This window comes from Chamaea fasciata, unplaced genomic scaffold (genome assembly GCF_029207755.1).
Source record: "Chamaea fasciata isolate MVZ Bird 193981 ecotype frontalis unplaced genomic scaffold, bChaFas1.0.hap1 SCAF_16, whole genome shotgun sequence".
NCBI lineage: Eukaryota > Metazoa > Chordata > Aves > Passeriformes > Sylviidae > Chamaea > Chamaea fasciata.
Window position 1 is genome coordinate 5,323,028 of NW_027094101.1, and position 18,553 is coordinate 5,341,580.

Genomic DNA, 18,553 nt, shown 5'->3' on the forward strand with positions numbered 1-18,553 from the left:
GCCTTTGACAAACATTTTCGGTATCAACAAAATCCTGGTAACACTAAGCAGTTCAGATTTGTAGCCTTTGAAACTCCTTTTCTAGACAACATTCATCTTCCTAATTAATAATTAATCGCACTGTGTTTTAAAGAGATTATCAGGTGTGATAGCAGAGTGTGCCTAAGGCAGTGACTTCATTATCCCTGCGGAAGGAGTTTACTTTGTAGTTCTCCTGCCTGTCGCAGGGGTAGGTGCCAAAGGGGTCTCTCTTAGGTTAGAATGTCAAAGAGCAACGATTTAGGGCAGGAAACAATTGGGCTATTATTTTTCTTTTTTCTTTTTTTTTTCTTTTCCTTCTTAAGCAGCTTTCAAATCATAAATCTTCAGATGTTCCTTGTGTAATTGAAGACTCAGGTCGAGTTTTCCTACAGAAAGGCCCAATTCTGTGCAGGACCAGGTGCCCTTCCGAGGCAGGGGCAGGTTACCATGGCAGGAGGAGTTTACAAACACTGTTCCACCTACAGGCTTTGAACTGCATCTGTGCAGAGACGCTCCAGAGCGTGCCAAGAGTGTCAGCGGGGCTGGAAACACTGATTTCACCTACAGGACACTATCTCAAGTACACTCTCGTCAAGAACTCACAGCGGATCCTGCCCAGACCGGAGCCAGGTTGTGGCCCTGACTTGAAATGTCAACAGCAGCACGGAAGGACCAGCCCCACCCCAACCCCCCCCATCCCCCCTGAGGATTCCTGGGCTGTTCCTGACGTGATCAGCCAAGGATAGTGCTGGAAAAATAATCATTACCAAATAATTTCACTCATTTCTTTCAATAAGGCAGCTCTATGCATTAATTCTGAAAGTCCTTCTGCACTATCAGTGGGGTTTATTTCTCTTATTTATCGATTTTGCTATTCCCATTGCCTGGTTTCAGTAGTGAGAGATTTTTATGCCTTTTCTCATTAAGCTTTTCCTCTCCTTTAAGAAGTGTCATTAGGATTGTTCCCACTGATGGGGAAACAGGGAGGGCAATGTTCTGCCCACAGACTGAACAGATGAGACTGAAAATCAGATGGCCTGACCATGCCTGCTCTCTAAACAGCAGGATGATAAGGAAGAATATAAATCCCCTGATTTTTGTAAGTGCTTTTCACAAAGGAGTTGCAGAGAAGTACCCTCTGTAACTTACCACAAATCTGCAATTAAATATACTGGGTTTTAAAGCTAAAAACAAAAATATAATGCCAAATTCCTTGATACCATGGGTCCATTTCTCCTTGAATTGTCTCCTGTGAATTATCTTCTATTTTTAGGTCTTTTATTTTTAGGCTGCTGCGTGCAATTGCTGGGCAGCTCGACCAGCTATTAATTGGAAACGTTTCACTTCTCATGCAGATTTATTTCTATGCTTTCTGCACCACTTCAACCAACCTGTCCTGGGAGCAGATGACAGGCTGCACGTTTAAAGGGCAGCCACAAGCTGTGCTCCTCGGGTTCGGCGTGGCCCCGTCAGAAACCTTTTGCCGTCCTCTCCTCCTCCACCTGCGCACGTTTGTGTCTGAGCACACATTTTTCTCAGACCATGTCAAACTTTAGGAGTATTAGGGCCATATGGCAGCAGCTCAGCAAGCCCTGAGTGTGCAGCTGAGGTTCAAAAGAGTCCCTGAGCACAGTGGGTGAGTCCCATGACAGGGTCGGTGTGCCGGGCACGGCGCTGGCTCGTGACAGGCGATGCCAGGGATCTGACAGGAGGAGGGCGGCAGCTGGAAACCCCAGCAGCCTGCAGGTCCTTAGGGGTGTTTTTGGCAGCTGCCTTACAGACCTGGAGGTGCTGTGCCACCCAGCCAAGCTGGGAGCTGAACTTAAGAGAGTGGTACACGATCATACCCGCTATTTTTAATACTATTGTCGCTACCTTTCTCAGTAACCTAGACAACAGCAAAAACCTCTTTTCTCTCCAGTTTCAGAGCACTACTACACTGGTTTGAAGTATTGTTTGAGCTGGAGCCAGTGGCAAAGTACAAGTTGGGAATAAAACCAGGCCCTGTTCAACTGGCATTTCATTTAAAGGGACTTTTAACTCCACAAAGCTCACATGCCTTTGCACCCACCACTTTAAAATGCTGGCTAAAAATATTTGCGTTATCTGAAGTCAGATGAATAAATCCTCCCCACTGTTGGGTACACAGTGTGGCAGTGCACGACACAACTGCAAATTTATTTGTTAGAAACCGTACATCTGTTATGATTTACACTTGCCAAAATATAATTCTTTATGGCAACAATTGTTTCATGGTGCTTAAAGTTTTTCACCTCTGTGCCAGGAATCTCATATGGGATAATTCCATGACCTTGGAATCCAGCAGATACATTCCACATCTGTCTGGTCTGGGAAAGCCCGAGTTTGTTGTGTGAAAACCATAGTGGGAAAGTAAGACCTGGAAATATCTGAAAATACAGAAAGTGCAGGGCTGCTTCTTTTTTATTTTTTTTTTTCATAACCAGTTTCAAGTGCAGTAAATCAATCTCACAGAAGCTGTTACTTTGCTTCTGTAAGCAGACATTCTCTTCTGATCCTATCTTCACATTAAGGAGTATGGTATGAACATTACAATAATTCTATCTCTGGAAAAAAAAACCCCACAGCCTTTAAATATTAAAACGAAATCTTGTTGAAAGCTGCTTGGTATTTAAACAGAAAAGAACCCAAACTACTGCAAGTAAACAACTTACTGGTGCCTGTGAAGATTTAGGATGACAGAAAAACTGTAGCTGTCCCGGAATCTCAGGGTATACACTTTTCTCATTGGACTTTTTAGCAAAAAATGGACCATAAACAGTTTTGTGAGCAGTGAACTTAAAAATCTCTGGTTTCCTGTGATTCTTCCCTGTGCATATTTTCTGTTATTCTAATAATTTGGCTGACCTCCTGCTGCAGCCTCACTTTCCAAGGGGCACTGTAGCATTTCCATGCACACAGCCTGCACCTCAAATAACCTGCACCTCAAAGAAACTGTGCAACACTGGAGGTGGGAAGGTGGACAGAAAGCCTTGACAAAAAGGTCATAGTAAGAAATACAGGGAAAAGGTGAATGTGTTTGCTTGAAGGGGGAGACTAATTAGACTTTTCCATACTAACTAGGATGATATTCCTGGTTTAAAGCAGGAATTGCTGTTCTGATCATCACTGGGGCTATCAGTCTCCCTTTCAAAAGGTTTCAGTGGTTTCTCATCAGTCTGCAAAGGCTGGAGGTGCCAATCCACTCACAGGCTGTGTCCTTGGGCAGGACCAATGTCCTTACAATGTCCCAGAGGGATGGCACAGAGCAAGGCAGCAGGGCAGATTAACCAGAAATAAATGACTAATTTATGAAGTTCAACAATTTTAAATCTACATGTGAGTCCTGGGTGCCTCAGAGAAGCTTTTATGCTAGGAGTCACAAGATTCCACTTGGAACCAGTACCTGGGACGCATCAAAGCTTTATAAAATGATAAATGATTTGTCTGAGGCATGATATGAATGATCATGGTTTATGATAAATCAGAATGGTTTGGGTTGGAAGGGATCTTAAAAAGATCATCTTGTTCCACCTTCTGCCATGGGCAGGGACACCTTCCACTATCCCAGGGTGCTCTAAGCCCCATCCAACTTGACCCTGAACACCTCCAGGGATGGGGCAGCCACAGATCCTCTGGGCACCCTGTGCCAGGTCCTGGGCACCCTCGCAGGGGAGAATTTCCTCCTGACATCTAATCTAAATCTACTCTCTTCCTCTGGGAGCCATTCCCCTGTCCTTTCACTCCAGGCTCTTGCAAATAGACTCTCCATCTTTCCTGCAGGCTCCCTTCAGGTGTTGGAAGGCCACAGCTAGGTCACCCTGGAGCCTTCTCTCCTCCAGGCTGAGCAATCCCAATTCTCCCTGCCTTTCCTCACAGGAGAGGAGCTCCATCCCTCTGATCATCTCAGTGGCCTCCCCTGGGGAGGGGAGCCCAGAGCTGGACACAGAGAGCAGAGGGCAGGAGCAGCATCACCTCCCTTGACTTGCTGCCACGCTGCTTTTGAAGCAGCCCAGGACACAACTGGCTTTCTGGGCTGCATCGAATGTAAAATGAGTAAATAAAAAGGTAAACGAGTAAAAGGTAAATGAGTACCTTGTCCAAAAATCATGTGGCCAAGTTAGCTTTGTAGTACTGGACACGCTGTGCTCTAAAGGAGGCTGCATTTTAGTGATATATGAAATGGTTTTCTGCATATACAGCAGCCAAACAACTTGGCTGCATTTCTAGTGGTTTGGATTAGAAGACCACAAACATCAAAAAGCATATGAAAGAAGCTAATGGCTTTTCAACATATTGTGACAACAAACCAGCCAAAACTACTTTCAACCAGGTTGTAGAATAATGTGTTCCTGGTGACTTAAAGCAATTTTTCCTACAGAAAAGCTTAAAATCAAAGATGTAAACTCCTGTGGAAATAATGTTTAAAATATGAAGTTTAAACTATGCGTGAGTAGGCCGAAATACTGCTGCAGCAGCACAAGAAATAGTTGAACCTGGACGTTCATTCTTCAAAGTACAAAAAATGTAGGCAATTTCCAAAGTGAGAAACTAAGACAGATTTGCAGTGGAAGGGTGAGGTGAGCAGATACTTTTTACAGAATGCAGTGTTAATGCTTTTCTACCCATTCAAGTCTTAACAGCTGTTTCGGTAAGAGGGGGAAAATAAAGGCCCTTGGTAGCTTTAAGCAAGCTGCCAATTTTCCACATGGGATTCAATGGCTAAGAAAATTAGATTTTCCTAGTCTCCTGCCGCTGCAAGGAATAACAGCACACTCAGTAACACTAGGAGCAATAAAAATTCCATATTTCTGAAAAACCTTCTATTTCCTAAATTTTTCTCATATACTAAACATCTCAATAAAAAGGATTCCCTATGTAATATCTAGTCTCTTTTATTCTGACACTATTGTTTTGAAGGGACACTGCTTGTCACATATTGAAAGTTCCTGAACTGTCTCCCTGTATGATAGACAGGCGCAGTTACTTGGACTGACAATTCTGTGAGCATTGAAGAAAAGCCATGTTCATAAATAAAACACATATTTCCAACGCTGAAGAGGACGGAATTTTAAGTGTCAGATATTGATTATGAACCAAATTCTGGCTGCTTTGCATAGAGGCACCTGTCCAAAAATCCACAGATGAAGAGCAAACAATGCCTGGGATACATTCTGTGTACATCCAACTGGATCCCAAGGCCACACAATGGCCAGTTTCTTACACCCCTCTGACCACCTTCTCCCACAGTGAGGGGTTCCAATTTCTTCCCAGTTCCTGTGCCACCACTGGAACTCCTTGCAGGGCATGCAATACCTGGCCTGGCGTGTGCACTGGAACTGTCACCACAGCCGTATGTTGGCTATTTCTGGTCTATATATTTGCATGGGAACACTCACAATCCATAAACAATCATATCCTAATACTCTCTTGTTATTCAATCTGAGTCTCTCTAATACCTCTTTATAGCCTGTTATATCACAGTGCCTTGGTTCTTGTATGAGATACCAAGGATCCAAATATTTATGTCAGAGATGGAGGGAAAAACGCCATCAGCATCTGTTTGCAGAAGTGAGACAGTGGAACTGAAGTGTCAGATAATCTCCCAAAAAGATGTCAGCATTTTCAGCTGCCTGACAGATCTGTCTGCCCGTGTCAGAGTAAACAAGAAGATGGCTCAGCCATTTGGACTGAGTTTAAGGCAAAACAAAGAGCAAATTATCCATTTTCTGATCAGGTCTCCTGCTCCAGTTTATGGATGTCCGTTTGTGATATCCCCTGTAAGACCCTTTGGGAACAATGATCAATGCACTCAGTGGCTGACCAGCCCCGCTGAAGTATTGGAAATTTGGAACTAGAAAAATTTCCCGTAGAAAACAAACCTCCAAGCAGTAAAGACATCAGACACACCTCAAAATTACTCTACATTTTCAGTTTACCAGAAAAAAGATTGTTCCACTTAAGGCAATTCCATGGAACTGGTCTCTGAATTAATTTGAATTTTGAGTACGTCTCCTGGTTTAAGTGGAGTCAGATTTATGCTGAAGTAAGAGATTGAACTGGACCCAAATGTTTTTAATACACAGCCTTGATCTTTACCAGGAAATGACAGAGCTTATCAGATTGCCAATCTTACCTCTGTAATAATGAAGAAGTCATCACCAGGCTCTCCCTGCACAACAATTTTTTCTCCATCTTCAAACTGGACAGGTTCCAGTGCATCAGCCACTGTCAGCCGCTCCCATTTGTCCAGGGACTCTAAAATATTGAAGATCATAAAACTATATTATAAAAAACACTCCAACTTTGGCTGAAGATTCATATCTAAACTGACAGCTCTGCCGTGCCTGGTTCTGTTATAAAAGAAACATTTCTTTCATCCAGGCACTTTGCACGAACCTCCAGTTGGGAAACATGAATGTATTTATTCATCGTGTCTCAGCCATCAGTAATCACCCAGATAGCAATCTCAAAAGTTGGACAGGAGAGGTTGGCTCTGGTTCCCCGTGCCTGCGATCTGATCCGCGCTGCCCCGGCGCTGCCATGGCCTGCAGCAGCTGCCTGGGGATGTGGGAGCACCCGAGATTCCCTCACCACATCCCACACCAGGTGTCAGGACGAGTCCTACAGTGTTTTCATCAGAGCTGCTCCCAGTTCCTGGTGGGCTGCAGGCTCAGTGTCCATCTCAAGGATGGGTGAGACCACCAGAGCCAATGGCCAGACCCTGGTGGCAGGAGCAGCAGGAGGCCAGAGGCATCCAGGTTTATGGATGCTTCAAATGGCACCTCTTCTTCATTTGCCAGCAGGATGGCTTGCAAAATGTTTTTCTTTTCATTCCCCCACTTAAGGGGAGAAAAGTTATAAAACTTCCCAAAAAAATCCCGAAATTAGAAATGACGGCTCTGTTTTAGGATTAACAGAGGGTCCTCATCACCCACCTGCACCTGCCCCAAATCCCCTCCGTGGCAAGGGACAGCCTGCACAGGGCACATCCAGGACAGCTCAGTGTGCCAGTGCCCTCAGTGCCCTCCCCTGCCTTTGCTAAGGGATGGATTCCACCTGTGCTGCCCTCAGAGAGGAGGTGCCACCTGTGTCTCGCTCCAACACCCACTTGCATGAGAATTCAAGACAGTGAATTGTACTTGAACTTTTGTACTTTGTTAAGATTTGACTGAAAAATTACAGGTTTAAAAGTTATTAAAAGCAGCAGATAATACGATGATTTAACCTTCACTGCCTCAAAAAGCCGGGCTGAAATTCACGTCCCAGAGCTCTGCTGATTCCTACTTACTATGAATTACTGAACTAATGTAAGTCAAGATACGGTTTCTGACACCAGGATTAGGTGTGTGCCATTCCATCAGACTCTGGTTTCTCCATTTTGTACAAAATGTTGCTTAGAGGGATTGTGTGAGGGTGAAAGGAAGTTCCTTAAAGTTAAAATGCCTTTTGGCTGAGCTCAGAAGGACACACTGAGTCTGGTAGCAAAACCAGACCAAAGTACTCAAAGCACCGAAGGTAAGTTTTGAGTTGACTGACACATCTTCACCTTTTAATGCCACTTTCTTGTTGCTGCTTGGGAAATTAATTGTTTCTAACATTTTCCCCACCTAAAGCACTTTCCTGGTGTGTTTGTGACCTTTGCTGCAGAAGAACTAACGTCAAAGACCAAGCCCATATTGTCAATGCAACATTCAACAACTGCTCTGTTTGACTAAAAATAAGCATAAAACTCTTTCATACAGACTAGAGAAGACTTTTCTTTTTTTTTTTTTTAAGAACTCAGTAATTAACAATGAAAAGAAAGAGCCTCTTGAAACTTCTTCTTCAGTTGGCTTTATGAAAAATTCAAAGCTAATTCTAGCTCTAGTCACGAATTGTCTCTCTTTTGTCTAAGGGAACTGTACCACTACAAACACATTGGTTAATAATTCTTGCAAACAGAGCATTATATAGAATGTTCTACAAGTTTTAGTTGCTGAGTTGAAGTATCAGATAAATTAGATCACATGCAATTTTTTTTGCAATGTCTAAATTGTACATATCAATTCACGACTTTATATTTAATTAAACTCCAGAAGAAAAATTTAAAACAATTACTTCTTTCATATCTTGTTTGATACACTATAAACAACTACTGATAATCTAAAAAAAAAATCCTTAGATTTAAAAAAAAAAAAAAAAAGTGACTCTTGCAATTATATTTAATTACAGACACTAGACAGGCCCTGGAAAAAAAAAATATAAGAAGCAGGTAGAGGTTTTTCCACGAGGAAATCACTGTGTTCTGACCACATTAAAGGATGAAGTTGACTTTTCAGTGCCATTTTGAGGTTTCTAAAATATCTTTCTACTTCACAGGTGTTACCTACTTTTTAGACATGTCAAAGAGATCCTTACACATTTCACCTAAATTTCCATGTTCCTGCAATGATGTGTTATTTTGTTCACTGCTTTTCTCTACTTAAAAAAGGTTCAGATCCTGAAGTCCTTCTTTTTTTTTTTACTGAGATTCAAAAGCCACACTACAAATTAGGCTCTAATTACATTGCAAACCGCATGTTTAAGGAAGCACATCTCTGAATAACCTTTCTACTCTGAAATTGTTTTGAGATGTCTCATTGTTGTAATTGCTCCTCATTAGTGCAGGTGCACAGATTCCTTTTTTTCTTTAAATACTCATTGTAATTTGGTATAATTTGTACTCTCAATTTAGGAAGATTTAAATTAAGCATAAAAGAAGGATTTTAAATGATGAAAACTTCATTAATAAGTGAACAACACACTTGGGCTTACTTCAAGCATACGAATGTAATTGAAAATCTCATGGATAGCACCTCTCAGAAGTTCAAGTATAATCTCACTGAGACACTCATATTTCAGGTACCTCAGCTTGAATGGTAGGTGAATATCATAAACAAAAAAAAAAACAAAAACAAAAACAAACAAAAAAAAACCCAGAAAAATTTTAAGTAGAAATATAAATATTTTAATTATATAGCAAATAAACCCTGAACTGTTTTTGTCCAAACAATCCCAGCAAAAACATGATGTTTCTCCTACAGAATCAACAACTCATTGTACTGTCTAACACTGTCCTCCTTATTAGAGGCTTTTGTTCTCCTAATGGTGATTGATTGGTCAGGCATTATGGGTTTGTTGTTTTTCCTACTGAAGGCCATCAAGAACATGTCCAAATTTCGTGGCTATCACATTAATCAAAGGGAAACAAAATCCAAGGACAAGAAGCTAAACAGATGTTTTAAGAATGTGAGACAGGGGCTGTAAAATGCACAGAAGAAAAAAGATCTGCATGGTTTGATTTGTAAGGTTGGTCTGTTTAGTGCACACAAACACTGTATTCTTGCAGGAAAAAGCTTCTCACCTGTTCCCTGGGAGGATGTAACTGAACTTTATGACAAATTCATATCTCTGCACTGCTTTCTGCTCTATCCACATGATCTTTACTCAGCAGCAGCTACTGAAAGTACCAGTGTGTGCCTGCTCCACCTTTAATGCATGCTCCAAACACATGGACAGCACACAGGAAAGAATGAGAAAAAACAAAAAGGACCCTTTACACTTTCATTCCTCCAGAAACAACACAATGTGAGACCTTCTGTCTGAGCACCACTGCTTCCAGCGTGCCATCAAGGATCAAAATTCATCCTGCCAATGCGAATAAGAGAGGAACCAACAGCCAAGTTCCAAAGGGCAACTGACCCAAAATGGAGACCTTGCTCAGGAATTCTTCGTACATCTTCCGCTTCCTCAGAGTGCTGCCCTGTTATTAGAGGAGAGAGGAAAAGGAGGCAGAACATTACACAAAGTATTTTTGTGATTTCTTCCTACAGCTGCTCTTTTTTTTTTTTTTTTCCCCTCCCCTTCCAAATCTTAAGCATAGCCAGTGTAAACAGCCTCAGGCAAACGTTTCCCCATAAAATGTCTGGGCAAGTTGTATTGCTGATAAGCAAAGACAGAAGGACTCAGATTCAATCCTGTTGTAATTTCACTGACTTCACTGGTATTGCTGGACACTGCAGATGAATTGTATCCATTTACAGGCATTCATTTTAAAGCCTGAACTTCATCAATTAACTGTTTAGCTAATTCAATATATATCTTGTTGCCAATGAGGCTCTTTGCAATTACAAAGTAGGATAAAACTTAAAATGTCCCCCTCGTAGGTCCCATCCTTTTAGGTTAAAAACTCTTCAGTGTCAAATGTTTATCTGTAAACCTGGTTAATATTCTGTACATTGTTGTATCTATTGTTATGCTGAGCAATCCATTCATATTATTATTTTAACAAGATTTAAGCATTTGGGGGCAGACAATCCATCAATGTATGTACAGCCACTAGTACAGTCATTCCCACTCTACTAAGATTTTGTTGTGTGATAAATTTTAAGACACCTTCTCCTTTTACAGTGTTTTGTCAGCAAGACAGAAACCACAAGTCACCGTTCCAGCAAGTGTTTTTGAAGGTGATTCATGTAGGAATAATTATGATGATATTTTACCAATACAAAAACAATGGCTGCATCCTGAATTCCTTCTGCAGTCACACAAAAGACTTGTAAAGAAATTCTTCCCAGGTACCAAAGAGGAACTCCAGGACCTGCCTTAGTCCTGTGCAGTTTGTTCCACACTGGTGACACCTGGGGGTGTCATTTCACCTGGGGATGTCAAAGGCTGCCTGGTGCCTCCTACTCAAATCTACAAGGCACAACACAAGGATGTAACATTGATCTTCTCAAGACAAGGAAAACAAAGATGCCATTTATTCACAGACTGGGCAGAGAGAATGGAAGCAAACATCAGTGTCTGCCATAGAAAAACCCACTTCTCTATTCCTCCTCCTCCAAGTGACCACCTGGGAGTGCTGGGAAAGTGGGGATAGAGAAGGGAAAAGGAGAAGAAACACTGCCCCTCTGGTGTGAAGGCATTGAGAAGTGTTTGGGGTGTGAAAATGGGAATGACTGGTGTATCCAAGGGCAGTGATATAACTAAGAATTAAATATCACCCCTCTTTCTGCAACAACTCCCAAAGTACCACGAATCCTTCCAGCAGCATCAACAGGCTTCGGCTCCAACCACAGCACCAGCTGGAGCTGCCAGGTGCTCTCCTCTGGGGACAGCTCCTGTTTGTACCCATGTCCTGGGGTCACCCCTGCTCCCAAAGAGCCCCAGCACCATCAGGAGCTGCCACTCCTCCCAGGTAGCTGTGGCTCAGCAGCAGCAGCTCCCCCTGCACACCCCGGCCATAACTCGGGGCTGGTGATGACAGTTGTGCTCAGCGATAGCATCGCTAACCCTCGTCTGACCCCTCTGTCTGACTAACTTGGTTCTCAACCTCGGGGGGCCCCGGCAGCATTTGAAGTGCCAGAAAGGGAGAAAAAAAAAAATAACGGAGAACTTCAAACACAGGAGGCTCTGCAAACCACGCCAGCTTCTGACAGCTCGCTGGGAGACAAAGAATGGAAAACTGGACACTGCGCAGTTGTTGCTTTTCCTCCCTGCAATCGAGTGGAAACGAGAGCAGCAAAATTGACAGCTGTGGAAAAGCAGATTGGTGGTTTAGTTTGATGGGCTGGGACACCCAGGGACAGATGTGGAAAATGCTTTTTAAATGACTTGCGGACACAGATGAATTTTAAGAAGCAGTAATCAGCAGCCATAAGTGATGCCTGACCACGGCTTTGAGTATTTAGAGATGCAGACAAGACCCAGGAAGGTGGGAATTGCAGCCATCCCACCTGGCCCAGAGAGGAAGAGCCCAGCACTTCCTACAGGAACACAAGTGTGTTATGCCTTGGCGAAACAAAGCCAGGGCACCAGTACAGAATCCACGGTGAAGACAAGTGCAAAAGCAAAACTGAAGTGGAAATAATTAATTAAATGTGCTGTTACAATTGCTTGTACTGTCATAGGATCTAGAACCCCTCTTAATGCATAGCTACACTGACTTAAATATCCTCTGTCTCAGAATGACCCCACAGGGGTAAGGGAGAACATGGGCCCAGGGAAGAGCTAGTGAAACTAGTGAAACCGGGGCTTAAGGCTGCTGTTGCACTGAAACCCAAGGCGACCAGCTGATGGCTCCTGACTCATCCTGCAGGATGGCTCCATCCATCCCCCCCTCCCCCTCTCCTGGAGAAGACAAACAGCAGCCTCTGGGGTGACAGGATCCCCCCGACAGCAGAGCTTCACCTCAGGGTGCCCAGGCAGACACAGGAGCTTTCTCTGCTTTTTCAGAGCATCTGAGGCTGGATCCAGGTTGGCACAACCAGATCCCAAATTCAGTTCCAGGTAGGAGAATCCTGGCTCACCCTTATGGACACTGTTTTAACTTGAGTGTGTTTTCCTGCTCCAGCTCTCACGAGCAGAGTGAGGGGAAGGGTTTTGAGAGATCAGTACTGTAATTCAAGCTAAAAACAATCCAGCAGTGGAATTACAGCCAACCAACCATGTGTTTATTTCCACTGATATTAACCATCTTTCCTCCCATGAAACAGAGTGAGAACATAGAATCATAGGATCATAGAGTGGCTTGGGTTGGAAGGGACCTTAAAGATCATCTAGCTTCTTCCCACCTTCTTTGGCCAGCCTGATATTCCTCTCTCATCCCCTCCCAGGCATAATGTCACTTCTGATATTCTTTTTAAATTTGTTTTATTTGGTTGCTTTACCCAAATTGCTGAGGCCTGGAGTATGAACAGCATCACATCTCCTCTCCTACCCTTCAGGTACCTTCTGCAGAAGTGCCAACCTGTGCATTCCCTGGCACAGGTGCTGAGTCTGTCCTCGTGCAATATTTTCATGGATCTTCTAGAAGCAGCAGCAATTAAGACAGTACCAACATTTACAGATTATGAGATGCTGAAAGTTCACCAGCGCAAGAAGATAGCAAGAAAGGATCTGGAGGCGTTAGAAATGGGACTAGAAAATAATAGAATGAGCATCCATTTGGAAAACACAACAAATAAAAAAAAATTCCTAAGCAGAGATGTTTGACATACAGAAGACCTGCAAGTTGTAAAGCTGAAAAGAGATTCACAGACAGGAGGTGAGACCTGCATCAGACTGCAACAAGAACACAGCCAAGGCTATTTTGGTCTGTACAGGCAAAGATATCATCCAGGAATGAAGTTTAGAGGCTCCATCTCCGTGGCTCAGATGTGACGGCGCCTGGTGTGCTACATTCTGTCTCGGTACCTCTTCTCCAGAAATGTGCTCCCAAATGCAACAGAGCTTGAAGAAATGCTAAAGCACTCGGGGAGAGCTGATAAGGAAGGAGCAAAACAAATCCAGGCTGTATTTGTTAGCTCAGTGCTGGGATCATAAGGTATGCCATCCTCATAGCTAGCATGCACTGTGGCAGGGGTTTTAAGTAGACAGTGATAATTATCTACAGATATATGACAGAAAGAGAGGGCAATTGAGTACAGCATACCTTGACATAACTCAAAGTAATGGAAGAAAATTAAGAAAATCTAATTTAAGATCAATATCAGAAAAGTTTTCCATTGAAGGAATTATTCTCTCGCAGAAAAGTTTCCCAAGGGAAGCGGTAGAAATCTTACAGCTTAAGCCAGATAAAAACAATAGTAAATGTACATGAATAATTCGGCACTGGCAGGCTTCTTGATGGCATGTTTTAAAAAGTCTTTATTAATTCTGCTTTTTTCTAACCTATTAATATCTTATTTCAATAGTCGCTGCTTCTCCCTCTCCCCCCTCTCCTTTGTTCACTTCCTCCCTGGTTCTGAGCTGTCAGGCACAAGCTCATCTCCTTAAAGGCAGTGGCTCCCATTAACTACAAAGGCTCGTTAATATTCTAAGCTGCAGTGCTCCTCCCTGAGACAGTCCCAAGGAGAAACAAGATCAAATCCACACAGAAAAGGCCTCAAAGCCATTTTTATGACCATTTAATGTTGCAAGCCCTAGGCTTAGCTTAAGCAACACACAGGCTGAGGAAAACAAATGCCCCAGAGATTGTAACAGGTCCTGTTGAGTTCCTATTCGGCATTTATTTCATCACATTTCCAACTGCCCTTTCCCTGTTTTCTTCCATTTTTTCCTCTCATTCCTCCAGTCCAATCTTTCTTTGTCCCTCCATCACTCTTTGTGTCTTGTTTCCAATTCATTTTTTCAGGTGGAGCTGATTGAGTCTTTCCGAGAAATCCCCACCTTCAGTAAGAAGCCAAACAAATGTCTACCGAGAGGCAAAGCATGATTCAAGTTTCAAAAGAAAGAGTTATCCTGGCAGGAGGTACCGGAATGGACTTCAGGACTGCACAGCTCCATTTAATCCCTGATTAAGCTGTTCCTGAATGATGCTTTGGGTGTAGATTCCTGCTGGAGCATGAAAGAAAGAGCCCCTGTGCATTCTGGCCACGGACACCAAGCAGCCCACACGGTTCTAGTGCTCTATGCCACAGATGTCCAGTGGATTGTAGCCTTTGCAGTTGCTTTATGCTTTGGCCACCATACAACCTGCATTTTATGGCAACCCAAAATCCTCCTGACTTTATTTTATCTCAGCTGAAAAAAACCCCTGCTTGTTAAAGAATTTGTGCTGGGGTTCAAAGCAGTAAAAAGACAGTAGAAGGAACCCAAAATAGCATAAATAAAATGAAGTATAACATTAGGAACTGACTATCCTTGATTTGTCATGACTTACAAACCAATGTTAAAACTCACTTTCTGTGAGCAGTTTGCCAGATAGGCCAAATGTATTGAATCCCACACAACTCCACTCTCAGAGCCAGGTATCTTGGACCATGGAAACTAGAGGGAAGTTAAATTATCCTGGATCAAGGCCTCCTAAAGAAGAAATTGCAAGAAATTAATACTTCAAATTTTCTCAGTCTGGGAACTGAATTGTCTAGGGGATCAATCTGATGTTGGGATACAGACATTTGCTTCTCTGGTATTTGTGGTATTTGCTATATTTAGAATACAAATATTGTACTACCCTGGGATGCTCCCCATTCCGTGATGCTCTCGAATCCAAATTGCAAAGAAGAGGGCAGCAACTGAATTCCATGAGAAGCCTATGGCAGAAAAAAACCCTTTGCTCCCTCCCAGAAGAATGTAAGTAAATAAATGTTGAATATATACACAAGTGTGTGTGTGTCTGTGCCCATGTGCACACACACAGAGAACATATACATAAAAGAATTTGCAGCAGAGTGAAAAGTATGTAATCCAGCAGACATGATTCTATTAAATAACTGGAACACATAGATGGACAGATAATTTGAGTGTACCACAGAGGGAACATATTGAAGAGGTTTTTTGTACCCCACCTAATGCAATGAATTTCATGGTGTAATACTTTGTCAAGGACTGCAATGAAAGCCAAGCAGTTTCACTGCACATTCTGACAAAAAGACCTATCCCAACATCAACAACCATCACAGCTGCTAAAACAAACTTGAATGTGACCTTCAAACCATCAGGGTACCTAAGCTGAGACAATGAAATATAAAGAAATATATCTATTACAACAAACTTCCTCCGGGACAGGCTAAATAATAAATGGATGACAACTGTAACTAAAAGCCAGCAGGAACTTTCTGCATCAGGCTTTGTCCATCCATAAAAAGGAAACCCCAAACTCCAAACCTCCTGAGACACATTTTATTCATGCCATAAACCAGTCAGGATCAATGAGACACTTAAGTGGGGAAAATGGCACTAAGCAGAAATAAAAACAAGAAATTATTAAATGGACCAAAATAGAACCTGCAAGGAGAAATGAGGTGGAGAGTCAAGTGTCTCATGACAGGATAAAATCTAAAAGGCAAGTGTGGATCTGAAGGCATGATTTGCAAATAAATATTTACAACTCGAATAAAATTTCAACACTTGACTGAGAAAACATGGGGCTGGTCATGGCAGGGAAGGAATGCAGACAAGAGAAGTAACTATCTGGAGTTATGGAGGGGCTTTACCCGACTACAGCAAAAATCTTTCGGAGAAAAAGGTCATTTATTCCTTGGACAAAAGGATTTGCAACCAGAAAATAATAACAGAGAAACCTGCCTGCTCCCAAGTTTTGAAACCATCTTAAATTACACATTTCAAAAGGTACCCTAAGCATTACCACTCCTTATTTAAAGGCAGAAGTATTTCTACATTCAAAATACCCAGTTAGAGGCTAACTGGGAGGAAACCATGTTTCTGGGAGTTGAGAAGCAGCTACTACTGCACTTGAACTGAGCACAGCAAAAGCAGCCCCACCATGGTGGAGCCAGCTTCAAGAATGAAATGCAGCCACTGAAACATGATGTAATTAATTCTTAGGCTTGGGGAAATGTGCAGAGAGCCACTGTAACCTGCCCTCACACGACTGCACAAAGACAGGTGTCTCATTTCACCTACAGCAATGAAATTATCCACCCTGCACCTACAAATAAACGGGAAGATGACAGGATTCATTCAGTGGGGATGGGTCAATTGCATTCACCATGGGCTGCATTTAAAATTGGACATTTTCTATACCTGCAGCAAATAATTCACCATGAAATATTTCCTATCTGAGTACTGGGAATACTACAATAATGCTGTCTGGGTATCTAACGCAGTGCAACAGACCACCAATTTTTGTGGCCACAACTGTGAAAAAAACACAAGAGGCAAGAGAAGGAGAGAAATATATCCATGTTAATCAAAAAGTCTCATCAATTGCAGAAACTGAGCTTGCTAGGTCAGGTACAGCAGGCACTGGTCCAGAGAACATGTAAATTAGTTTGAAAAGCACTTAGCACTACACTAGAATCAAACAGAAGTACAACCATAATGTATGTACAACCAAAACCAGCATTAAAAACACAGTCTTCTCCACTTGGGACTTTAAATCCTTTTAGCAAAGTCCTGTCTCTGCATCAAATATTCATCTTCTGAAGTGTGCTATCAGATGATAATGGACACATGACCAAACCTGACAGCTCACAGGGCTGGTTGATTTTAGGTACCTCTAGTTCCATCAACACCAACACTGAAATCACCTCCAGGCTGCAAAGCCTGTGAACCTGTCCCTTCAACTCCTTACCACAAGCTTACAGGCAGCTGCAGAAAGCTCTGCTTGAAAAGCCAAGGAATATGTGCCTTGTCCTGACATTTACTTCCCTCCTACATTCCTTCGCTTTTGAATTTTGGGTTCTTCCTTGCAGTTTGCAGGTTCATCACACCAGTTATCCCAGACACCCCTCCACTGCATCCTTGTAGGGCATGGGACAAATCAGCTGGGGTGCCTCTTACATCTCTTTAAAAACTCCCCTGCTCTGTGTTTTAGGAGTACCTCTGCCTGCTTGCCTGCACTGGGAACCTTTCAAAACTATTCATCCTGCTTAGCCACAAGAGAGAAGACTAAACAATTTTCATAATTATTCCCCTCTTTTGTCCTGGAGCCATCAGGCTGAATATTTTGGGATAGAATAAATTTCCATCAGCTGTACTCTCCTAAATGCCAGGGTGATGTTTGTTTATGAGAATCTGAACTGAGCCCATGAAATAAGGAGTGAAGACCAGCAGTGCTCATTGAGACGCCCAACAGTCATCACACAGGGTAAATAAAAATCACTTTTACACTGTTGCTTAAGAATTAATCATTTAAGAGTAAAATCTACTCAGTTCTTTTGCTGGTTTTTCTGTTTTCTGTAACACCCACAGGAAATACAGATGATCTCAAAATTGTAAAGTCTGAGAGCACAGTGTCATTTCCTTCAGATCAGAATGGAACAATGCAGCTTTTAGAGACAAGTCCTATTGAGAAATAAGTTTTACACAGAGTAATGCCTGTTAATTATCAAAAAGAAAGGAATATTTTATGGAGAAGGAAGATATGCACATGGACATTGGAAACAAACTCATAAAAAAGTTATGACTTTGCTGAAGTTAATTATCTGTCAAAGTTTCCATTATAAACTCACCACTGAAGAACCAACAGCAAATCCATAAGCTAGCACACGCCCCAGGTGCCGCAAAGGTCTGTAGAGCTTTGCTGCAGGGATGAGGGAGTTTGAAAGGGGCAGAGCAATGAATCATTAGCAGCTACAGCCCCGTGGTATGTGTGGCTGGGTGCTGGCTAACAAAGATGGAGGGCACAGTCCAAGCAAGGCTTTTTATTATTTTAGTGGAGCTGGATTTACTTTCTATCACCTGCCTTGAGGAATGTAATACAAGATCAGACAAAGACTTCACAGGCAAGGGGTGCTGCTGAGAGATATTTCCAGGCTCACGATAAGGAGAGGATTTGCATTTGGTGGGTAACAGAGGCCTCCTGAGGTTTTCATTCACAGAACAGTTATGCATAATGTTTCTCAATTGCATTTCTGACTCAGCCTTTCTGCTGAATCCTGTCCCCTTTTCTTTCAGTTCACTTCATTCAGTTGCTCAGAGGTTTTGCTGTGTCCGCTCCCTTTCATGTGGAAGCACCAGAGTACTCTGAACACAGAACTGCAGAAGAAAGTGAAAAACACCAACTCCATAAGGAAGCCCTTGC

General features: G+C 42.5%; 1 protein-coding gene across 2 annotated transcripts in view; it reads right to left on the minus strand.

The window, feature by feature from the left end:
- PRKAR1B (protein kinase cAMP-dependent type I regulatory subunit beta) overlaps positions 1-18,553 on the minus strand; it is a 92,739-nt gene that overhangs the window by 13,432 nt on the left and 60,754 nt on the right. For both annotated transcript variants that reach the window (XM_066198018.1, XM_066198017.1), the window contains exons 8-9: positions 9,763-9,823; positions 6,176-6,297 (exon numbers count right to left, since the gene is read on the minus strand). In XM_066198018.1, coding sequence (XP_066054115.1) covers positions 6,176-6,297; positions 9,763-9,823 — 183 coding nt within the window. The remainder of the gene's footprint in view (positions 1-6,175; positions 6,298-9,762; positions 9,824-18,553) is intronic.